This window comes from Tiliqua scincoides, chromosome 4, assembly GCF_035046505.1.
Source record: "Tiliqua scincoides isolate rTilSci1 chromosome 4, rTilSci1.hap2, whole genome shotgun sequence".
Taxonomy (NCBI): domain Eukaryota; kingdom Metazoa; phylum Chordata; class Lepidosauria; order Squamata; family Scincidae; genus Tiliqua; species Tiliqua scincoides.
The window spans coordinates 181,635,456-181,659,248 of record NC_089824.1 but is presented as its reverse complement, the minus strand read 5'-3'; the positions used below and the strand labels follow the sequence as shown (position 1 = coordinate 181,659,248).

Genomic DNA, 23,793 nt, shown 5'->3' with positions numbered 1-23,793 from the left:
TATAGAAGCTAGATATTCCATTACAGTTTGTTTCATTGCACTCTGCATTAAATTACCTTTCCAATGATATATAACATGATGGTATTATTCTTACATACCAAGATTTTCACAATTTTGGTCACTAGTGTCAAGTTCAACTTGTTGCCCCTCTAAAGCTTGATGCCCGGTGCACCTGCTACCCCCTGAGCTACACCACTGCACAGCATAGCACACTAGCGTCACACCCTCCAGTGATGAATGCACCTAGCTTATCTGCAGATCCTTCCCATAATTGCCACCCTGGAATGTACAAACTTCACCACGGATAGTGCTTTTAGCAGGGCCGGGGACTTGAGTTGAAAGCCAACAAAAATAGTATGGAGAGGGGCATGATCAGGATCAAAAGTGTAGCAGGGCAAGTAATGTCACCCCCCCCCCCATTATAAACTATTTATAAATGAAAACACTATTGTGCATTTAATATAATTTGTAGTTTGGCCCTTAGTTTCTTTTGGGGTAGCATTCAAACCATTTCTTCCTGGACTTGCAATAGGTTCGTTATGAAAACCCTCGGACCTTCGATGGTCCCATTTTTCTTGGAAGAAAAAAAAAGCATATAGCACAGACCCTTCTTTTAGCTTTAGTAGCTATTCTTTTAATGAATGTCCACAGTTACAGGTTATTTTCTTATCCTTCAACAATAATTTTACACGACATGGGGAGCTTGAGAACATGTATTTCATTGCTGCTAGGGAGCCTTGTATCCTCCTTTGTATAACCAAATGGTGTAGCTGAAAAATGTCTCGGCTCAGATTTTCAAGGTCACACCAGCCAGAACAAGATGTGATTGCCAGAGCAATGTGCACCCAGCTGGTCCCACTGTGCTACCTGTGTCTCTACTTCAGAAAAACACAATGTGACTGGGGAATACGAAGTTCAAGTCATGAAAGCTGAACTATTTTGGAAAGTTGAGACTAGATGGGGAGCTTTGAAATGATTCCCTTTCATGTTGAAGCAAGAAAGATTGTCTCCTATCCCCAAAAAAGACCAGTCTTCATATTCTCAGATGAAGTGTGACTGGGCTTCCATATTATGATTAGATGTTTTGGAAGACAAAATACACCCAGTTTGCTGCAAAACCTAGATTTTGTGTATTTGGACTTGACCAAGAGGCAAAGTTCTGATTAACTTTTCCCTAACTGCATCAGTCAGACAAGCACTTCTATATCTTTTTACTTGTTCTGATGCTAGAGAACCATGGAACAATTCCTTATTTTGGCAAGAGCCTTTCCCCCTTGTGCATGTTCTCTGTCATTATGCCATAGGCCCACATGGCATTTCTTGATCTCTTTCATATTGATCTACCTGACCCCATGCCTGGAAACAGAGCAAATGTTACCCAACAATTTGTCATCTTTCCCCTCTAGTCAGTTAGGAAAGCTCAAATGATTTCTTTTGTGACAAGGAAGGCTTGCAGTGATAGTCTGAGAACCATACATTCTTTGATAGAATACAATTACAAAAGATCATTTCTGATTTACTCAGCATGCTTTTAGGAAAAATTCATATGAAAAGGACAGAATGAGAGCTACTGGATGTCCAACTTTTCTGTCATTGAGAAACTATACGTGCCTTGTTACGTGCAGAACTGTCCTGATTGTGTCTTACAGCGTCAAAACTCCAAATGAGGAATGAAGCCTTCTGGATGAGAGATAACTGGGGGGAAACATCTTCAAATTGTGAATAAAAAAAGGGATGTATAATGGAAGAACTGTGGACTCTTCAATGAAATGTTAGACATTTTGAGAACTAGGAATTCATACATAGAATAATTCCTCTTCAATCTCTTGAGCAGAAAGTCTACTCAGTGATACAGTAATGTTGTGAACTAAATGTGGATTCCCTGGGGCGGACAGGATAGCTTGAGATCAAGATGACCAAAACATTAGTTTGGTATACCGATCTCTAGCAGCTCTTTGACAGAGAGACAAATTGAACACATGGCAAGTTCAGGGGCATTGCAAAGGTAACAAAGAACTGCTTAAACGACAAGATTCAAATGAAGCGGCATCCCTGCCATGAAGATAGCTGAATGAACCATATCACTTCATATGGACAAAATAATATTTACCCATATTTACAATTATATTTCTGTGAATAATGAATTATGGTGTGACTTGCAACTTCATCTTCAAATAAACCACCAACAGATTATACAAGAGTACCTTAAAATATTAGGCAATTCTGCTATGGAAGTCCTGATATAAAAGGTCTGGGAGCATTAAGACATAACACCAAACCATGGTTTGGCATTATAACACAAACTTTGGGCTTGTAAGCTCCCTCCTCCTGTTCCCCCTTCCTCCAGCAGTGAAGGAAAGGAGGAGGAACAGAAGAAGGAGCAGATTAGAAAGTTCTACGCCTGGTTTACCACTTCAAACCATAGTTTGCCACTTCATCCAAACCCAGCAAACCATAGTTTGCCTTCACACTATGATTTAAAACAGTGGTTTGATCCTGGTAAGTAATAGGGCAAGTGGTCGTTTGTCCTAAAGCACGGTTGGTACAGGTACTAGGTTTGCAAAATGGCAAATTGAAGCTTGCCATCTCCTCTCCTCGTTTGTGGAGAAAGGAACAAGGAAAGGGGGAAGTGGACAACCCTAAGGCTCATGTTTGCTCATTCTTACAACACCAAGCCACTGGAGTCATGTCTAGGTGCAGTAACTGAGCAATTGCAAGAGCTGCCATGCTTCATTGTTTTCAGCATGCATGCCTGAGTTCCATGTGCCATTTGGATTTCATTCACCAGAAGAGGGAGTTCTTGGATAAACCAAATCCTCTTGTTTTGAAGGGTTGTCAGTACAAAAACACTGCTTAACCTGCTGACAGTCCCATAAAATTGAAAAAGATCTAGTTATAACACAGAGATCAGATTAGCTGTAAAAGGAAAACAATAATTTCATTTTATGGAGGGAGGGGATTGTGAGTCTTTAAATCTGAAGGCACTAGGGAAAGCAATCCAAAGCTTTCCTTACAAAGAACTCTTTTTGAGGTCTTGGGTGTGCTTCTTCTGTGCATTCAGTAATAAATTCTCAACCAATTCCCCTAACTCAAATTTTCTTGTAGGCATCCAAATTCATAATTACCTAATGTGATCTTTTGCCTGGTAGTTGGATTTAGTGTGGTTTAGGGTTGAGCTAGACATCTGCAGAAATGTTTGCTTTTGACCCTTTTTTGCTTTTTGAACAAACAGGGTGAGGTGTGTGCGAATATAAATGCCCGAGAACACAGTGGGGGATAGGGGGCGTTAGTATTTAAGTTTGGGGGTGAATGGAGAACGTCTGGGCTATCGCACTACTTTAAATGCAAAAAGCATCCTCTAGACTGCCTCTTTTCAGAGATCTTCAGCCTAATTTGGGCTCAGTTGGTTCGTGTTTTCACCAGAGAGTGGCAAAAACATGATCATTGGCGAAAGTGCAAGGCAGCTGGCCCCAGAGTGGGCAGAAGATTGCCAAATGGAGACTCGGGCAGTGTCGTGTCTCCTGATGTTGACACCTGGTGAGGCCTGCATCTGCTGCAGTCCTGTTGTGATACTATTGCTGGGCTATTTGTTGAAAAAGAAAATAAATTAATGGTCAAAAAGCACACGCTTGCATATGTAGTTTTGTCCTGAGTAAAAACAAAAACAAAACCAATAACACAAAAATTAGGTCCAAAGTATTGCTATGCTTGATAGTATGACTTTTAAATCCTATCAGCCACACAGTAGGTTGTATCCAAACAAAGGAAGTCACGGCCCATTGAAAGAAATGGCTAATGTCTCTCATTGATTTTAGCAGTATTATTAAGGGCGCAATCCTAACCGGCACTTATGCCAGTATAGGAGCCCCGACGGCATAGCAAAAGTGCTATAAAGCACGTTTGCGCCACCTTAGGCGGGAGCACATTCAAATGCGCCGACGCGCGGACGGAGGCAAAAGCCTTCGCTGCGGCTCCCACACTGCCGTTTGTGTTGGCGCAAGTGTGCCAACACAAGCAGCAAAGGTAGGCGTGGGGGCATGAGGAGGGGGCGGGAGGGGGCGTTTCAGGGCGGGGGAGGGCGGGCCCGTGGGCAGGCGCGCTGTGGGCCGGGGGCGGGGCCGAGACCCTGCAGTTATGCTGGATCCCAACCCCTGTCCCCGGGGTGAACGGAGCAGCTTCCAGCCGCTCCGTTCTCCTCGGACTTGCGCTACCTGCAGAGGTGGCGCAGGTCTGAGGAGACCCATTGGGGCACGCAGCCCTTACCCATGGGTAAGGGGAGGAGCTTCCCCTTGCCCGTGGCTGAGCTGCTGCAGCCAACAAACCTGTGTTGGATGCAGCGCAAGCCTCCTCGCTTGCCTGCTCCAGCACATGTTAGGATTGCGCCCTAACTTTCTTTGGGCAGAATCCATAAGATTTAGCTTACTCTAAAATGGCTCTTGAAAACTGAATTTCAAAAACAAACTCCAAAAATTTCAAGTATTAAAATGTCACATTTAAATTTCTGCCAAATCTCAAATTTGGGCAAAATTTAATGTCCCTTCTAAGTGCACCTTAACTGTATACAACAAACCACATCATGCAGCTTGCACTAGCTACCGACTTGTCTACACAGCAAAAGTAAGAATTGGTGGGTCTCGCCACATGAAGGAGACAAGTGGTGCTAGACTATGAACCCCAATACCACGCTGTATCTTATTGTTTTGTGGACTTTTTACTCCACATCATGTTTAGAGCATCTAGCCCAGAGCATGAGTAGCTACCATGTAGATGTAGTTCAAGAGCACTCCATACACCTGTTTTCCAAGCCAGTTAACTAGTTGATTTTCATGCTCTTTTTGCCCTGTTTCAGAACATAACACATGCATAAGGTTTGCAGCCTGGAATCCAAAGACGTACTTACACATTTCAAGTCTGTATGTAGCAGCATACAGGATGCCACCTTTTTCAAGATCCTACTATGGTATTAGCTAAATGAGAGACAATCTGAGCTAAAAGAGGGCACCACAGGCCTAAGTAAGATAACTTGAGAGATGTAGATCTCTACAGTTAATTTTCTTGCACTTTTTCCACATTATACTTCCTCCTGATGAGATAATCCAGGAGACCTGGAGCCCAGTCTCGAATCAATAGAGGGATCTTTGTAGATGTGTATTCATAATAAACCTCCCGTTGACGCAGGGCTCCCCCCTTAATGATTTCAAACGCACATTCCTCCTTTGGTGCTGGTGAAGAAGAGTCGAACACACCAGAAACAGCTTTCATGGCATTTTCTAAAGAAGAAAATGAAGTCATTAGTAACTGCTCATGGCTCAGGAACATAGTCATCAAGCGCATCCATGCACTGAAAGACCTGAGACGTGTTTGTGGAACCCTGCATGAGAAAATATCATTCTTGGAGGAGTTCAAAGGACTGATTACAACACTTGGTAAGTTTATTGACTGTAAGCTTCCTCCAATACTGGGTACTGCATGAACAATGTGAAAAGTATATTTATGATGGTTGCCTCCTGATTATAATTTGATACATCTGCAGTTGTGTATTAGGTATGTGCTGCTGGAACTCAAGTTCTGGAGGTGTAGCCTGTGTTATAATTGTTATGAAAGGTGGCATGCCATAGAGAGTGTCTGGGACACTGCCATAAGCAGTGAGTGGCCACAGGCAAGCAGACCCAGGAAAAACCCCAGGACCAGGAAGTCAGTGCAAGCAGTGGGCAGGAGGTGGGGGTTGGCAGAATGGGGAGGGAAAAGGGAAGAAGGGGACAAATGGGTGTGTTGAGGCCAGCAAGGTGGATTTATCATGACAGTAGTGCCACCAAAATCCTAGCACCCTTTCCAGCCTTCTCAATCAAGTCCATTCAGACTTGCAGCACCAAAATCACTGGCATGAGTCCAAATAGACCCACTTGGGCAATGGAGACTTACCCCTGGGCACGGCAGCTAATGTTCTTATAGCCAGAGGAGACCATGTGCTCCAGGGGTGTGACTGCATTGGTTTAAGGCGGATAATTAGACTGTGATTATTAGAAATCAGTAGAGTTTTCAAACATTTGGATTTAAGCTCAGTGGCTGATTTCCTTGTATGTGTGTGTCTGTCTGTGTCTGTGTGTGTAATTGTAGTTACACAGAATGGAAGGAAGGGAAGCCTGCAGCTGAGTATCTGTCTAGAACTCTATTCTTAAAAACTGTTCGTGACACAGTCTGCCTTTGTTACCCAATTTATGACATACAAAAAACAACAGGGGAACTCTTTTTTTTGGGGGGGGGGGTGTTAATAACTCCTCATAATGCAAAATGTTGCATAATCCTGTCCCAAACAATTTGCATATCTCATTCTTTGAGATCAGCAGATGGTTATGTCTCAGCGTAATACATAGATTACACAGATATGTAAATTACACAGATATACAAGAAAACACAAATATGTAAATTCCATGATGGTCCTGAAGATGGCAAAATATAACTATTGTTGCTTTCAACACTGTAGGAGACATTCTTCTCTTCCTTGCTTCTGTTCATTTACTTTTTTTATTTAGATAGATGGTGCAAAAAGATGAAAGCATTGCTTCTGGACTGGTATTTCATGGTGCTGTCACCTCCAGGGATGTTAAGTTAGAGAAATGACCAGTAAATGATTCACACTGGCTTTAAAGGGCTTGAAGCATAGAATGAACCTGTCATGGAAGACCAAGTCCTAACAATGAGGATTCAAAGAAGTGGTTGTACCTGTGTTGATGAGGCCAAGGATGCAGAGCGTGATGGAAATATTGGTATTCTGGATAGCAAATTCCTGCCTCAAGGAGCTGAAAAACCCATCCAGGGCAAACTTAGTTGCAGAATAGGGAACAACAAACGGGAAGCCAACTTTGCCTAGCAATACAGCAAGAAAACACAGATATGTAAATTCCATGATGGTCCAGAAGATGGCAAAATATAACTATTGTTGCTTTCAACACTGTAGGAGACATTCTTCTCTTCCTTGCTTCTGTTCATTTATTTCTTTTATTTAGATTTTTACCCCAAGTTTTGTAAGTACTCAGAACTCTAACATGGCATAACTGGTGCCATGTGATTATATAGCGCATAAAATCTGCTGAATGAAATGAAGAAATTTATAGAATTCTGAGTCTGAAAAGCACAAGCATGTCTACTTACCTAGGATTGGCAAATGTAATTGTATACATACTTACATTTCACACAGTTGAAATTTGTGCCTACCTGCCATGGATGAAACCACTACAATGCTGCCGCCACTGTTCTTGAGCATGGGAAGAGCTGCGACTGTCATGGCCACATAGCTAAGGAAATTGATGTCCAGGAGCTTTTGCACATGCTCAATATCACTGTTGAAATAGTTGAAGTAGGAACTGCCGACGTGATTCAGAATAAGCATATCTAAGTGTCCTGAAAAGGAAAAGGGTTGTTTCACATCAGGCTGATGGCAAGGGCTTTATCCTGATCAGCTAAAGTTAACAATCTTGCTTAATTCTGAAGTAAGAGAAGCTTGGGCTGAAGCCTGCCTTGAAAAGCTACAGATCTGGGTCCACGTCAGATGCCTGCATCCCTTCAGTTGGCTCTGAATTCATGTGACCTTGGAAGACTAATAGGGTAGGAGATGCACTCATACAGGGTACCTGTCTGTCAATCAGAGACTCTCAGCTGGTTGTCATTCACTTACCAGGATGCTTGTTTTCAACATATTATCCCAATATTATTATAAATAATATTTCCTTTTTATTTTATCTTATTTTTAATTAATTTATCAATACAACTAAAACTATATTAAATAAATATAGTTTTAGGGCGCAATCCAAACTTGCGCTGTAACAGGCAAGCCAGGAGGCTTGTGCTGTATCCAGCGCAGGATTGTGCCCAGCAGCGGCTTAGCCAGAGGCAAGGGGAAACTTTTCCCCTTACCCCTGGGTAAGGGCTGCTGGCCACAATACGTCTCCTCAGACTTGTGCCATCTCCTGAGCTGCTCTGGTCTCCCCAGGGACGGGGGCAGGGACCTCCCCTGCCTCCCACTCTCTGCCCATCCCCGGGGCCATCTATCGCCCGCCCTCCCCCCACCCAGGTACGCCTCCCTTCCTCCTCCTCCCTGCCCCCCACGCCTACCTTTTATCCTTGTGTTGGTTCATCTGAGCCGACGCAAGGAGCTGGGAGGAAGCTGGCATGGAGGCTCCCATCAGCCTCCGCAGGCCGGAGCTTCTTGGAGTACTGGCCTGGCTTCCTCCTGAGGAGGCGCAAACGTGCTTTATGGCACATTTGTGACCCTCCCAGGCTGGCCCAAGGGACTTGGGCCAGCATAGGGTGCAGTTAGGATTTTGCCCAATGTCAAATAATAACTAGATCAGGGGTGCCCAAACCCCGGCCCTGGGGCCACTTGTGGCCCTTGAGGCCTCTCAATGTGGCCCTCAGGGAGCTCCCAGTCTCCAATGAGCCTCTGGCCCTCTGGAGATTTGTTGGAGCCCTCACTGGCCCGACTCAACTGCTCTCAGCATGAGGGCGACTGCTTGACTTCTCGCGTGAGCTGTGGGATGAGGGCTTCCTCCACTGCTTGCTGTTTCACGTCTGTGATGCAGTAGCGGCAGCAAAGGAAATGCCAGCCTTGCTTTGTGCAAGGCCTTTTATAGGCCTTGAGCTATTGCAAGTCCTTCATTCATTCTTATAAGTTCATCTTTTAATATATTCATTTATGTAAACTTATGTAAATTTATTCAAATTTTAAATGTAAATTAATTCTTTTTTTCCCCTGGCCCCTGACACAGTGTCAGAGAGATGATGTAACCCTCCTGCCAAAAACTTTGGACACCCCTGAACTAGATGATACTTTCCCATATTCATACACAGCAAAATTTCAAGGGGTAATATACTTTCCTATGACAAAATGCAATATATACTGTCACTGCAGATGCCATCCATCGCTTTCTCCTCCTTTCATGTTAGATGCTTGCAAGCAGAAGGAAAAAGATCCCAGCATTTTGCTCCTACATAAGCCTTTATGAATTCCATTCCGTCTCAATAGCCCAGTACTATCCAGGCCGGCCCAGACTGTGCAGTGATGCTGATGCAGCTTCTGCTGCATGCCATAGGCTGACCAGGGACCAGGAAGTAGCACAGAAGTAAGTAAGGGTGCAATCCTAGGAGCACCCTGGGTGCAAGTCCCTTGCGCCAGCCCCAGAGGGTCACAGATGTGTCATAAAGCACATTTATGCCTCCTTAGGAGTCGGCTGGGCTGGCACAAGGATGCGTGGGGAGGAGGCGGGAGGGAGGTGTTCCGGGGCGAGGGGAGGACGGTCCTGGGGGCGGGCGGGGAGTGTTCCAGGGTGGGGAGCAGGAGGCGGGAAAGATATGCCAGATCCTAGCCCCCATTCCCAAGCAGCGCAGAGCGACTGCAAGCCACTTCGCTCTTCTTGAACTTATGCCACCTCCAGAGGTGGCGCAAGTGCAAGAAGACCCATTGGGGTTGTGGGTGGCTTACCTGGGGGTAAGGGGAATAATTTCCCCTTACCTTCAGCTGAGCCACTTTGGGCCCCGCTCTTGGTCCAGATACAACACAGGCCTCCTGGCCTGCCTGTCTCAGCGCAAGATAGGATTGTGCTACAAAATACACAACCAAATCTTCTCTTCATTTTTCAGGACAGTAAAATTGTCACAAGGATCTGAACAGTGGGCAGGGAGGGGGAGAGCAGGGGCAGTAACTGGGCAGGGAAGGGGAGGAACCAGGGGGCCTGTTGAGGACAGGAGGGGTGAATCTGGCACCAGCAACTTCTCCTGGATCCTATTCCCCATTTTGCAACTTGGCATGCCCTTTGGCTCTCCTTGGACTTGTGTGAGCAAACTGGCTGGTGGAGGTCTGAGGAGACCCACAGACAGACAGACTACCAGGAGGTAAGTAAGAAATACCTCTTGAAGACTGTCTGATGCCCCCCACCATAGCATGCAGCATGCGCTCTGTGGCATGGCTGCATGCTGTAATGCGGCAGGGGATAGGATTGGGACTGTTACTCTCCTGATTTTTGGCATCTGCCCCTGTCGGTACACAGTGGATCTTTTAGATCTCAGACCCTGGAAGTTAACTGAAGGACTGTCATGACTCTCTTTAATGCGCCTCTGAATTTTCAAAAGGGCAAAATCATCTTTCTGCTTCCAGTGCAACTTCCTGTCAACTAAAAGGCAGGGATGGTGGAAGCATGGGGAAGTTATGATCCTTAACTATGACTGTGGTGCACGGGAGTGTATGGCAACAACAGAAGAATGGATTACTGGAATGGTGGCAAAGATATCAAGGCATGGGGTGGGGCGGAGGTTACCTTGCAGAAATTCAATACCTGCTGCACACTATATTATGGAACAGCTAAGCCTGACCCTGCTTAGCTTCTGAGATCAGCCGAGATCAGGCATGTGCAGGGTAACAGTTGCTGCAAAGTGACAAAAAATATATATTTATAGAAAGAAATACTTTATTCATAATAATAAAGATCCTGTGCTCCCAAGGCTGCAAGAGACCTTGCATATAGTATGTGTGTGTAGACATTTGCTATACTCTCCCTCGAAATTGAGTTAGTTCTCCCCAAATCTTGATAGTCATTCTAGGGTACCCAGAAGGCTGAACTGGAGAGCAAAATGTGCAGTTAGGGACTTCCAGTCCAGACAAAAGGCTGGAACTGGGTTCATGCATGATCTATGGCACACCAGTTACGAGAGAAAATGGGAAAATGTGACATTTTAAGCCATTTCTGCCCAATGTTGCATAATTGCAACAGGGACCAAATGTGTACACCTGTGGTTTGGATAAAAATGGGATTAATTTGGGGCTATGAACCTCATTCCAGAGGTTCGCATTCCAACTAATGATTTTCTTCTGAAAACCAGGTACGGGTACTTGCAAAGGTTTTTTTTTAACGTTTCAAAAACTTTTCACGATCCATGATAAATCGCTTCCTGGTCCACTGGTGGGTACCTACACACAGTTTGAGAAACACTGTTATAGAAAATTGAAGTGTATAGTCACTTGAGGCTAAAGTCAGTTCCAAGTCCCTTCCATAGGTTGTCGTACCTTTGCTAATTCATTCCTTTCCTGTGACCCATGATGTTCCTTATGGATAATCACTATGACTGTACAGAGAAGTACAGTGGCAGAGAGGTAGGTGGGGTGTGGTGGGAGGTGGGGAGGAGGTGTGCTGGAGCAGGAAGAGGGCAGACAGGAGGCATGCTGGGGGAGAGAGAAGGGCAGGAGGAAGGCAGATCCACCATATCCTGAACTCTGTGTTGGGCTGCACGGCCTGACATGGAGGCTCTTGATTCTACAGCAGCCCAAGGGCTGCTGCCAAATTGAGTAGCCCCATTGCGGGGCTACGTCCCTTCCTCTGAGGAGCTATCAGTAGCTGCCCTGTTATGCACAGGATGCCGCAGCAGCCGTTTCGGTGCCATGGCAGTCTCGGCGGAACAGGCAGCTCAGGTCAGGATTTGGCTGCCCATTTTCATCGCTCCAAAGACCCTCAGAACAGCCTCTGAATTTGCCAGGTGTTATACAGGTAGATCTGTATACCCTATTGCTAAGTCCCACGATCTGTGTCCTTTGCTGTTAGCCCCTCATGCTATAGACTGGGCCAGGAAAGGCTAGGGGTCAGTAGTGATGAAAGTCTCTTTTGACTTTAGAATCTAGCTTGAATGCCTGACTTAGAGGATGGTGTGTGAATGTTTTGAATTTACCATAGATACTCACCTATAAGGCGAGAAATTTTTACCAAAAATTCCAGCATAGACGATCTCCTTGTCCTATCTGCGGATCACTCAGGGGATCAGGGCAGTTCAGGGATGTTGTGGCAGCCAGGAGAAGCCAAGAGGAGTAGCAGGCATGAGCTTACCCTGTGCAATGTTGTTCCGGCTGGCCATGCTTCACCTTTCCCAATGCAAATAGCCAGCACGTGACTCGACTCGACTAGCCGGCTGGCTGGCTGGCTAGCTGCCGCTGAGCCTTAAAACCTGCCATCTACAAACTGCAGATGGGGAAAAAATTTTCCCTTGCTTCCTCCCTCGTGGCTGTCCCATTACACCGAAGGGGGGAATAGCACATAAGCAGTACTACATAAGCACAGTACTACATAAGCACCTGGTTAATGACTTCAAAAATAGTGGTGCAGCTCAGACTCTTTACCCCCTTTCAATCAGGCTACAGGGCAAGCTACAGCTCTTCCTCACAACCCAAGTTTTACCCCTGACTTCTCCAAGGGTTATGGAACATTCCGTGATTTTTGACTGAAAACTTGCACTCTCCTTATTTGTGAGATTGTCTTATAGGTGAGTATCTGCAGCAGACTTGAGGAAGAAAAAGGCAACTGGCCCCTGCTATCTGTTTATCTCAAAATGCCCTGTAGCCTCTTGGGGGCTCTGCTTGCCTATCATGGCTTCCAAACAAATAATTACATCTGGTTAGAACTGCTACCTTTAGCCTGAAAAGTTCAGGCACCTTGCTTCCAAGGAAGGTCTCCTTAATCGCTTTGCTTGCAGTGTGCTTGGAAGAGGTGCAAAATTATTCATGCTTGTGGGCAAGTGCAGCACTTGTTGGGTGCTACCTGTCTGCATGGAAGTGGCTCCACTGAATTTTGCCATCCAGCCATCCAGCACACAGCATTTGTAACAGAGTACTGTTAGTTCTCTTTCTACACAAATTTGCTATTTGCAAGTTTGCTTATCTGCAAATTGCAGAATTGCCACCTATTTCTCATTCTCTGCAACTCTGTTCTCTTGATCTACGAAAACTATGCCAGTGCATGCTGAAAGTTGTCTGGGTTGGGTCAATTTTCCACATCAAAGGGGCATTGGTATTGGCATGTGGAGAATTATTGCACACATTTGTGTCCACTTCCAGACTTGCCCCACCATCTTGGGCACCATGTGAGGGACCAGCTGAACCTTCACAATTCTGGCGATGATCAGAGGCTGATGATGAGAGGTCTCATCTAGGGGTCCTAGAGGGGCTAGGACAAACCCAGGGAAGGAACCAAGGGACAGGAGAAAACGGAAGGGTGAAGCAACCTCCTCCCCACTGCGGAACTCTGAGGTCTCGTTGTTGGGCCAGCAGTCTTCAATAAATTGAGAGACAGCCAGCACAGAATCATCACCATCGCCACAACCTTCAGCACATTGAGGGATATCCCGCACGGAGGAGGAAGCATCAGATGTTGGAGATGTTGATGAGCCCTCTCTATTGCCCAGCCCCAGATTCAAGTTCACAAAGTTCATAGAGTGCATGGTGAAGAGAGAACCTAACCCCATTTTTTTAACCTGGAACCTAACCCCATTTTTCTCATAAGTGCAATGATTCAGTATCCTCTAATTTGGTATCCACTAGGTTTTCCAGGAACCTAAACCTAGCAGATAACAAGAACTGATTGTACTCAGCTCCAGATAACAACACCAGAACAACAACCCTGAAATAATAACCTTTGAATCACTCTTCCCTGGGAGAAGGGCTAGCACTGATCTGCAAAAGAGATAGGCAGGAGGGGAGAGAATAGGTCTATGAGATAGTAGGACTATATGATGTGTATTTCAGTGAGTGATGGATCTGTGTACAGGCCTGTGCCTGATCTAGAGTGTGTAAGCCTGTTAAGACTTCTTCTAAACTCTTCAGGTAAAATTGGAATCTCTCCAGTTGCATGCTTCTAGTTAGGGAGGGAGGTCCATGGTTCAGTTCCCAGTATGTCAGCCAAGGTAGGAGTAAGAGGGCCCTTACAGTGCCAGGGGGGTTGAAATTTTGGTGCCAGGGAGAGGTGAAGTACAGTACATGTTTGAGACTCAAGAAAACATTAGAGAGGCTTGCAAGCCTCAAGAGGTTGAACACTGAGTGGCCTTCTTTTAATGAGTATCATATTCACTGTTGCACTGGTAGGCATTTTGGCTGCAATCCTATTTGAACTAACCTGGGAGTAAGTGCCACTGGAATAAATGAACTTACTTCTCAGTATACATGCATAGGATTGTGCTGTTTGGGACAGACTATTTTATTGTAAAATCAGCATACCCCATAATTCCTCTGCTTTCTTCACCACATTCTGAGCAAACACCAGATCTTCCATGCTGCCATTCATGTACCTGGCAGATGCCGCACCCAGCTCCAGGCACTGAGCGACAACCTGAAACAAAGCAAGGGAGGTGATTTCTTGAGGCTCATTACCCTCTCAATCCCCTTCCCTTCCTGCCACATTAATTTCCTATGCTGTATTGCAACAAACCAGCTGGGAAGTTCAGTTGACAAGGATTCTCTGTGCAGCACATTTTTGGTCTGCCTGCTTAATGGATCAACATTATCAGTGGGGAATTTCCACTGGAAAAATGCAGCTTTGTCAAAATTTCCAGCTGGAAGGAGGTCGATTTGACTAGTAGAGAAACACAAAATAAAACCGCCTTGGTTTCAACAGATGTTTTAAAAAGAGAACTTTCAAACTATGGGTTTTACAGGTATTTGTTTGGGGCCTGGAGTTAGAATTTTACTTCTTCCTGGTGTAACCTTTAAAAAATTACCACCACTCCTGCCACTCACTGGAGCAGGTAAGTCAGGGGGAGAGGTGACAGGAAGGTGGAATGGGGGCAGGGAGGTGGCAGAACGGGATAGGGTGGCAATGGGAGAGGGGGTAGGCAGATCAGGCCCAGGAGGGGAGCGGAATTGGCAGCACCAGTGCCACTGATATCCAATTCATCTTCCCAGACCCAATCCCATGGCACAAGTTCACGTGGACCTGTGCCAGCTATTTAGCTAGCGCAAGTACCCCACCACCACGGAGGTTTACTCCTAGGTAAGAGGATTGTTTTGGAGGAGACTTTTTGGACTGGCCCCTCACCATAGAATGCAGCAGTTGCCATTTTGGTGCGGTTGCATCAGCTTGATGGTGGTGGTTATGGATACAGTTGGGCTCAGAGTCTATCCTAGCTTCTAGCTCACTCACTTTTATCACGAGGAATCTGGTCGTTCAGGACAAACGCTAGAGTCTGGTCAGTGTACTGATTTGATCATATTGGCTCATGCCACAGACCTGCATATGAAACATTTTCATTTTGTGTTGATGGGGGTCCCTAGGAAGGGCAGCAAAGCCAAACACCTTTCCCCTCTTTGTGAAAGCAGCAAAGGGTAGGGTGGAGCTTCAGTAGTTCAAGTTGCTGCCTGAGTCACGGCACCATAATGCAGTAAGATCTCCAGGCTTTTTACCATTATGGGGCAAAAATGTTTCTACAGCAGTAATTCTGAAACTGTGCTTGTAGTTATGATCGCAGAACATGCACAGCCAGGGCTGCAGAGAGCTGTCATTGGGCTCAGGACAAGGTGCCTGACTGCCTCCCCCTTCCTAAATTTTCCTACACACCCTGAACTTACTACATTTTTTTAAACAAGTGTTTTAATGGACAGTTTTAGCATGAGGAAGACTCAGTGGTGTAGCTGAATGGGGGGCGGAGCGCTCAGTTTGGCAGGGAGCAATCGAGCGACCCCTCCCCCATTCCCGGCAGGGGGAGCAAAATGGAGGCATATGCCTCTGTTTTGCTCCCCCTGCTGGGAATGGGGTAGGGGCCGCTCGCACATTCCCTGCCACACTGAGCGCTCCGCCCCCCCTCCAGCTACGCCACCAGGAAGACTGAAACTAAATGACATAATTTTCAGAATGGGATAACTATCTTGTTTATTAAAACAACATCGTTTACCAATCCAAGTGTTTTGTCAGGGCCCGGGCCCAGGAGAGTTTGCCCCTTGCCCCCCCCGGCCTGGGCGCAGTGGCCATGTGTGCCGCTCCCCCCCCCCCGGACTATCCTTATTACAGACACTTCTCAAATCAGTTGATGGACAGAATATTGCCCAATCAACTTTTCTTGTGAAAGGGGAAAAGTTTGCAATCATGGAAACCACAGAATAAGAATCCAAGCCCCCATCCATGAGGTTCCTCCTTTTCATGCTGTAGTCGCCCACAGATACTTCTGCTTCCCACAACTGACTTATCTTTGCCTGTTTCTTTCTATGTGCCTCATTTCTTTCTCTTGGGTGACCACCTTTGAGAAGATAGTCTTGTTCAATGTGGGATGACAACTAAGGTTGTATGCTGAGTGTTGAACCGTTTCACATGAAACATTGGCGATCCTGTTTGGAATGTTTAGCGCATATAAAGGTGGCACAAGCATACCTGTGTAAACAGGTACATACACATTTGATGTACTGACTTGAGAGTGTGGTGACTCTTCTGGCGGTTTCCCAGTGGTACTTCTGTTTCTGAATATCTTGCATTTGCAGCTGATTCAGTGTTGATTTTATGTGCGTATAGTGTGTTGTTTTTGGGGCGGTGTTTTGGGCATGCGTTTGCCAATTTTAAAATAAACTACATTTTTGAAAACAAGGACAGCCACATTGCCTGGATGATGTGGTGACAACCCATCTCTTTCTGGTAGCTGCATTCTTTTTGGACCACTGATATCAGAAACTCTAACCCAGATGGAGAAACACTGTGTCATAAAGCGAAGAGATGACCATGCATCACAAGGGGATTCAAGCATCCCATTCAAATGGTTTAAATCTGAATTATCTACAAGACATACAGTGCTAGCATCTTTCTCTCTTTATAGGCAGCAGATTTGGCAATTTTCCAGCACCAACCAGTGAACTTTGGTCCCAATTTACAGGAATGTGAATTCATGTTTTTACGTGTAATACTTGCAGGGGGAAGCACGTGAGTGTATAAGTAGCTGACATTTACTTTTCGGAGCTTGGCTTCGGTCCTTGCAGTGATCAGTATGTGGGAGCCCATGCGTGCCAAGTGGTATGCCATCTGCTCACCAATTCCAGTGCTTGCCCCAGTAACAATGACATGTTTTCCTTGCAGCATTTCTGGAGAGCAAGATAGAGGGATAGCAATTTTATGCAGATCCCAATCAATGACAAGTCCCCAACACCCACACATATCATATACATCTCTGGAGGGTAAGAAACTCACAAAGCTAACCAGCAGTTCCAACCTGCAAATCGACTGCCCCTTCCCATTAGTTCTCCAATCCGATCCACATTTTCCTCCCAAGAAATCAGCAGTAGCAAGAAATTACTAACATTCCAACCGGACTCAGAGCAGCGCCAAGAGAGTCGTTTAGATTTCTTTAATCAAATTGAATATGAAGATACCTTTATTTTTAGCTGCTTTGCGCATTATACTTTCTCGGGGGAGGTTTTTTTTTTCTAAAGCAGTTGCACAATTAAACCACTTTCCCACTTGTTTCAAGAAGAATCCAATACAAACAGACAAATCCCAAAGCCCCGTGGAGAATCCAAATGGCAACCCTCCCACCTCACCTGTTTGCAGAAAAAAAAAAAAAAAATATCCCCGCTTCTTGCTTGATGTCATGTCAAAGCTTTGCCAAGCAAAGCCTTCTATTATCAGCAATGCAAGAAACGCCCAGACATGTTTCATTTTAGGCTGTGCACCAGTTCCTGCGTAAAAACCGTTCCAGCGTGGCTCCCTCCCCTCCCCTCCCCCCCCCCGCTTTTATTTTAAAATGCCTTTGCTTTAAATAACTTACCCGGTTTAAAGTCGTCCTTTCCTGAATAAAAACAGAAGGCCAAGACCAGCCCTACAAAAGGAATCAGAATCTTTTGCAACAGATCCATCCCACGGTAGAGTCAGGAAATAATCAAGCATGAGAAGCAAAAAAAAGGGGGGAAAAAAGCCCTGTAGAGCTGTTCCAGACAGAAGGAGCAACGTCTATGCTGTAAAAACCTGCTAGTGTCGAGGCAGCAACTTCTCCAAATATCCAACCTTCTGACAAATTCAGGGCACTTGTGGCAGTGGCTCCATCACAAGTCTCGAGTCTTACCCTTGTCAAGAGTTGATAAACTTCAGCCTAAGTGACAGCGTCACTTTGGATCCCGGCTGTCCCATTTCATATTTCCTGTCCTTACGTTTAAAATAGAGAAATTTGCACAACACCCTGGAAAGAGGTGTGTCTTTGCTGAAAAGCATCAAGTTTCACTTAAGGGAAGATCCCAGCCTGCCTACTCCAGGTGGGCTAATTTTTTCCCCCCCTTTTAATTCATTGTTATCTGCCAGGCACAGACTCCACACACAGCATGAGACACAGGTCCAAGGGGGTTACAGCTTCTGCCCTGAGGAGCTTGCAGTTAGACTATCATGCACAGCCGAGGAGCCAGTCTCATAATAACGTATCAGGGACTCAGGGCAGATGGATGGAAATGACTAATTAGCAGATGGTAAGAGACGGGAGTCAACTCAACGAGCCTTGGTTGCTGTGGGTTTTCAAGTTCCCTTTGGGAACTCTTAACCATCTTGTTCAGTTGTTATCAGTCTAAAGCACGTTTATGCCCATAATTGGTAGAACGTCTAAAAACTGTACAGTACCTGCTCGACCATATTTTTCATCACTGGTCCGTGGTGTTTGTATTTTCTGATATCACAGCCTTTCTAAGGCAGATTGCTTCCCACTTTACATAGGAGGGCCTCAGAGGCTGAATATGTCTGTCATAGTGCCAGTTCAGGAGTTGGACCCATGATAAATGTGCTACAATATCCAGCTATGTTTCACGTGCTGCACAGCCCAGTAGAGCAATTGCGCATCTGATGAGCAGCTGACCAATGAAGTCAGTGCTGCAGCCAAGGACAAACATTGGTGTAGTTGTGGTATTAATGACTGACAGCCCAATCCTATCCATTCCCCCCCACCACCAATGCAGTGGTGCCAAAATGGCTACTGTTGCATTCTATAGTGGGGAGGCAGTTGTGGAGGTCTCCTCTGAGTAAGGGAACAATTGTTCCTTTACCCACAGTTAAACCTGCATGGTGTGAGGGTTCTACTTAGACATGCGCTAGCTAAATAGGTGGTGCAGGTGCGCGTGAACCTACACATTGAGATTGGGTCTGGGAAAGGTGTTAAGATTTGGTGACTGCCTCTGCCACCAAACCTTCCCCCTTCCTGGATGCGATCTGTGCATCCACTGCACCTCCCCATCCTGTTTTGCCCCTTCTCCACCCCATTCTGCCCTCCTCCACCCCTCTCAACTCTCCCGCTGAGTTACCTGCTCCGGCAAGTGGCAGGAAAAGCAAGTACATGGGTGGGAAAGCACAGGCCTTCACACTGGTGCTCCTGGTAGTGCACTGAGTAGAGTGTTGTCAGAGCACTTTTTACAACTGATGCTGACTGCTTTACAGCACTAGTGGAAGAGAAGACCTAATGACGGCCTGTAAATATAGGATTGAGCTCTGAGCTGTGTTGGGAGCAGTATCAGGTCTGGATTGTGCCATTCTTGTATTTTGTTCATCATGAAACAGATAGATTCTGCCATAATATGTCTTGCTGTGATAAGGCTGAAACCACAGCAGGTCTTGGCCTGTAATGTGCATCTCCATGGCTGTTCCCTTGCTCTTGATTTGACCTTCAGCACTAAAAAGAAAGAGGGACAAAGCAGTTTCCTCTTCTTGCAGACAGGAAACATCATTCCTGTTCTAAAGGCTATGTGGTCTACACTGGTCATACATTTGTCCTACCTGTTGTGCTAGTGGGTGGGGACTGACAAGAGACTGGTATGTGCTGAAGTTGCTAGTACATATGAACTACAATGGTGAAACGACATTGATTTTGCTTCTGCCTTTCAGAACCATGTGATACTTACTTTAAGGATCCTTACTCTAAATTACACATCTTAGGGCGCAATCCTAACCCCTTATGTCAGTGCTTTCCAGCACTGACATAAGGGCAATGCCGCTCTAATAATAATAAATAGTAATAATAAACTTTATTTTTATCCAGCCCTTCTCCCCAAAGGGACCCAGGGCGGCTCTAAGGGAAGGGAACAAACATTCCCTTACTTTGAGGAGGCCTCTGTGAGTGACACCCAACTGCAGGATGCAGCACACATCCCGTTGGCACCGCTATGCCAGTGCTGGAAAGCACTGACATAAGGGGTTAGGATTGCGCCCTTAGAGTAACTGTGATGTCTGTGATTTGCACCTGTAATCTGTCAACCTTAACATGTAAGCATTTTTCTTAATTGCTTATTAGTCTCCCACTGGTTCCACAGGACTGATCTTAAAAAGGGGAGTGTGCCCCAGAGAGTTCCTTCTACTTAAGTCATCACAGTGTAGCTCTTCTTACTCTCTTACTCTCTTTGCCTTTCCTTGTCACATCAATCCACCTTGCATCTCCCACCCACATCCATGTAGCCTCCTGCTGTCCTTCCACTACTGCTTCTATGGCATTCACCATAAGATGTTACTTTCACCTTTGCTCAGTCCTAGTACCCATATGCCTGAATGCCCAGGTCGAGGCTGCTGTATAAGAGATAACAGTAGGGGTAAATACTAAAATAAGAGGGCTTGAATGACTCACGTGCCCATGACAAAAGTCACTTGTGCAAGTGGGTTGGCCTTGATGTCCTCTGATTTTTTCGATTATTTCTTTAAATCCCTGGATTCAGAAAAAGTTATTCTGGCTCTGCAAAACTAATTCAATTGTTTTTAGAAATAACATTCTAGCAGCGCATAATGAATTGGGGTCCTCTTTCTCTTCTTGATTCTAAGACATGGCCCATATTGCCATCGGTTTTAAACTCACCTGCAAAGTGGAGAGTCTCAGGACTGCTTGGGGAGCAACCTTAGTCAGAACCCAGCTTCTCTTGGTAAAGCCAGTCTGGGAAAAGCTCCTGCCTGAGATCTCGGAGAACCACTGCCTGATGGAATAGACAGTACTGGGTTGGAGGGCCAAAAATTTCTCAGTACCAGGTAGCTTCCTATGGTTGGTCAAAGACCATGCGGTCTATCCAAAAGTGTCCTGTGTAAGCAGAGTGATTGGGCAATGGAGGTGTGAGCAGGCTAGATTCTTATTGGTTAGGGTCTGCTGGGTCAAAGGTCAATCTACCCACCTGCTATTGCTGAGTATAGCTCTTCAGGTTTCCTTGCATAAGTGAATTGTTGCTATTGACACCTGTGGAGGAAAGTAAAACACTGTGGTTACTCTTGCAATGGGGGGGGACTACTCCCCCATCACTGGCACTTGGTGGCTTTAGTCCTCCCTGACAGGCATTCTGTGGGGGTTGCAATGTGTCTCTATGGGCAGAGTGCAAGAGACACATTGGACCCCCAGGGATCCTTGCATTATATGAGCACTCCCCTTACCATCTTAATGATGAGCATTTTGGTGGTTTGTGAATAAGAGAGATCAAATACAAATGAAACCACATCCAACGTCCCTGTACTCTAGGTATTAGTAAAGGCAAGACAGCGCTTATATAACAGGTGTTATTTTAAATTACCCACTGTGTAGTTCTCTTTCAGAGAATCTTCCTAGACAGTACAGAACAGCAGAGTACATCTCATTACATGCAGTTCTGGGCGCAAGGCCAAAGTACTCACACACTAGACATGATCCCAGCTGGGCTAAGAATCACACCTCCTAGGATCCTGATCATTCGTGTTTGGGGCAAGAGCACCAAATTAAGAGCAGTGTTGCACAGGAAACATTGTTGGCAGCAGCTTGAAGAGGCAGATGTATCCCAGCAGAACGGGCATCTCTCCCATGGGCGACACATACTCTGTAGAATCCTGCCTGCCAAAATCCACTTAAGAACCAATTAAGAAGAAGAACTGAGCAGCATATCCTCTTATGCACAGAAAAAGAAGCTGGCAGACTGTTAACCCCTAAAGTGCCTGCTCCCTGAAAAGATCCCCTAAGGCAGAGAGGACCAAATAGTAGTGCTGTCCAAAAGGGATGCAGGGCTGACATCCACGAGCAGCACTGCCAAAACCCAACAACACCATGCAAGTCTGCATTCAGAAATGAACTGAGGTTATTCTTCTCTGCAGTGCTGGCAGTAAAAGTGAATGCACATCTAACAGTACACTCTGTCCTGGGATCACCTCAGTACAGAATTTCCCAGCGTAGCAATACAAACAACAGCACAATCCTTTGTATATCTACTCAGAAGTAAGTCCCAGTGTGTTCAGTGGGGCTTAATCCAAGGAAAGTGTGTGTAGGATTGCAGCCCGGCAGCCCAATCCTGAGCTGTTTGGAGCACGGGGCTGCTGTGGCACTGAAAGTGGCTGCCACAGCATCCAATGTACACTGCACAGGAAGCCACCGGTGGCTCCTCAGGGGAAGGGGACTTTTGTCCCCTTCCCTGGATAAGAAAAACAGCCCCGCAATGGGGCTGCTTGATTCTGCGGCAATCCTTGGGTTCTACAGTCATGTCCCAGTCTTGTTCTCATGATGTTATCCATTCTTGCCAGCTGACTCCCCCACATTCCACACTCTTTCACATTCTTCTGCTGTTGCCAGCAGCCATCCAAAGCAAGTCCCAAGCTGATCCTGCTTATCTTTTCAGGCAGCTCAACCTTCGGACCACACCCCCTGCCCATGACAGCTCTACTAGTATCTAGTCATAAAAGTTCATATAGACTTGATACTTTGGGTTTCTCTCCTTAGATAAAGTACAGTACTTTAACTGGAGCTGGTATGCATGTCAGTCTTGTAAAAACACGTTAATTATGGATTAAAAGCAAAGGAAAACTGCAGCAGAAAATTTGCATGCAGCTCCTGGAGGAAAATCAGGAGTGCAATCAGAATGCTCAAAAAAGGGTCCACCTGGCCAGGTCAACTCCTAAAGTGTCACTTATAATGCCCAACTGCTCCATCAGTGAGAATGTGGAGACAGCATGGGGGGAACTGATATGACAGGGCCTACAGCAGTTCTTGTCCCTTAGAAAGTAAAGCTTGAAATTGAGTTGGCAAGGCAAGAGATCCAACTATGTATGAGAAAGTCATATCCCTATGACATATTCCCTAGAGTGAAATAACAAGTCATCCTTCCATGTAAGGGATGCTTAAAAAGAGGTGCCACGGTTGTTCTGTGGGCCAAACAACAGTCCCATACAGCTGTGCTGTTAGTTACATTTTCATCCTCTCACAGATGCTTGGAAAGGAGAAGAATCAGGAAGTGTGGTCCCTCTCAGCTTTCTGTGTGATTTGAGGCTACTGATGACCAGGCTTCAACATAGATGACCAGACTTCATCATAGACTAGATTTTGACCAAAATTTGACATGACAAACTTCAAATTAGTTTTTGAACAGCCACCACATGTGAAGTTATGAGGTAGCACTTTCTGATACCTGGTAGGAAGGGAAAATGGGAGTAGATCGATCCACCACCCCACCAAGAAAATTACGATACGGCTGTCACGACACAGATTTTGCTCCACTTCCATTGTTGGTGTGGGTAGGACTATCCTAAAGTCTTTCCCCAAAGAAAACAGTTTCCTCACAGATATTTCAGTGGAGTTGGCAGTTTTAAAAAATGTTTATCGTTTGTGCATCCCATTCTGTTACTCTGAAATCGGTATTCTGGGGAAGTGGGAGGCAATTTCTCTTGCAAACAAAGCCCCTTTTTGTGGGCTGTAGCCATATAATGTGTCCTTGTTTTGCAGGGAAATTCTCAACTTTCCTGTGAGTCGACTTCCCTTTTTGTTCTAACCATCAGGTCACAGACTCAGATACTTGACCTACATGGGTGAATAAATGAGGAATTAACAGCTGTCAAATCTAACACCTGAACTCAATTTGAGTAGGGGTGGATTGGGCTGAGATGGAAGATCCCTTTAACTTCAGAAGCCAGTTCTGAAACTTGACTTTTTCTTCTTCCAGAGACTTAACACTGAATCTAATTACCTGTGTCACATTATAGAAGAAATTATAAAAATGATGGTAACGAATGCCCAAGTGTGACTCATTTTCTCTGGCAAAGTTTACAGGCGCTTTGG

The 23,793-nt window shown here is 45.5% G+C and overlaps 1 protein-coding gene across 3 annotated transcripts; it reads right to left on the bottom strand.

Annotated features, from left to right (window-relative positions):
- Positions 1-608: 608 nt before the first annotated feature.
- Positions 609-21,628, bottom strand: HSD11B1 (hydroxysteroid 11-beta dehydrogenase 1). Of its 3 annotated transcripts, XM_066626332.1 has the most exons (8): positions 21,393-21,628; positions 20,903-20,964; positions 17,551-17,601; positions 16,737-16,867; positions 14,027-14,138; positions 7,216-7,401; positions 6,724-6,867; positions 609-5,270 (listed from the first exon to the last, which is right to left on the bottom strand). In XM_066626332.1, the coding sequence occupies exons 4-8, from the start codon at positions 16,863-16,865 to the stop codon at positions 5,047-5,049; spliced, it is 795 nt and encodes a 264-aa protein (XP_066482429.1). In that variant the 5' UTR covers positions 16,866-16,867; positions 17,551-17,601; positions 20,903-20,964; positions 21,393-21,628; the 3' UTR covers positions 609-5,046. The 3 variants fall into 3 exon arrangements, with proteins under 3 accessions (XP_066482429.1, XP_066482430.1, XP_066482428.1); XM_066626333.1 differs by lacking the exons at positions 20,903-20,964; positions 21,393-21,628 and adding an exon at positions 20,371-20,420; XM_066626331.1 differs by lacking the exons at positions 20,903-20,964; positions 21,393-21,628 and having other exon boundaries at positions 17,551-17,638.
- Between the last annotated feature and the right edge of the window lie 2,165 nt (positions 21,629-23,793).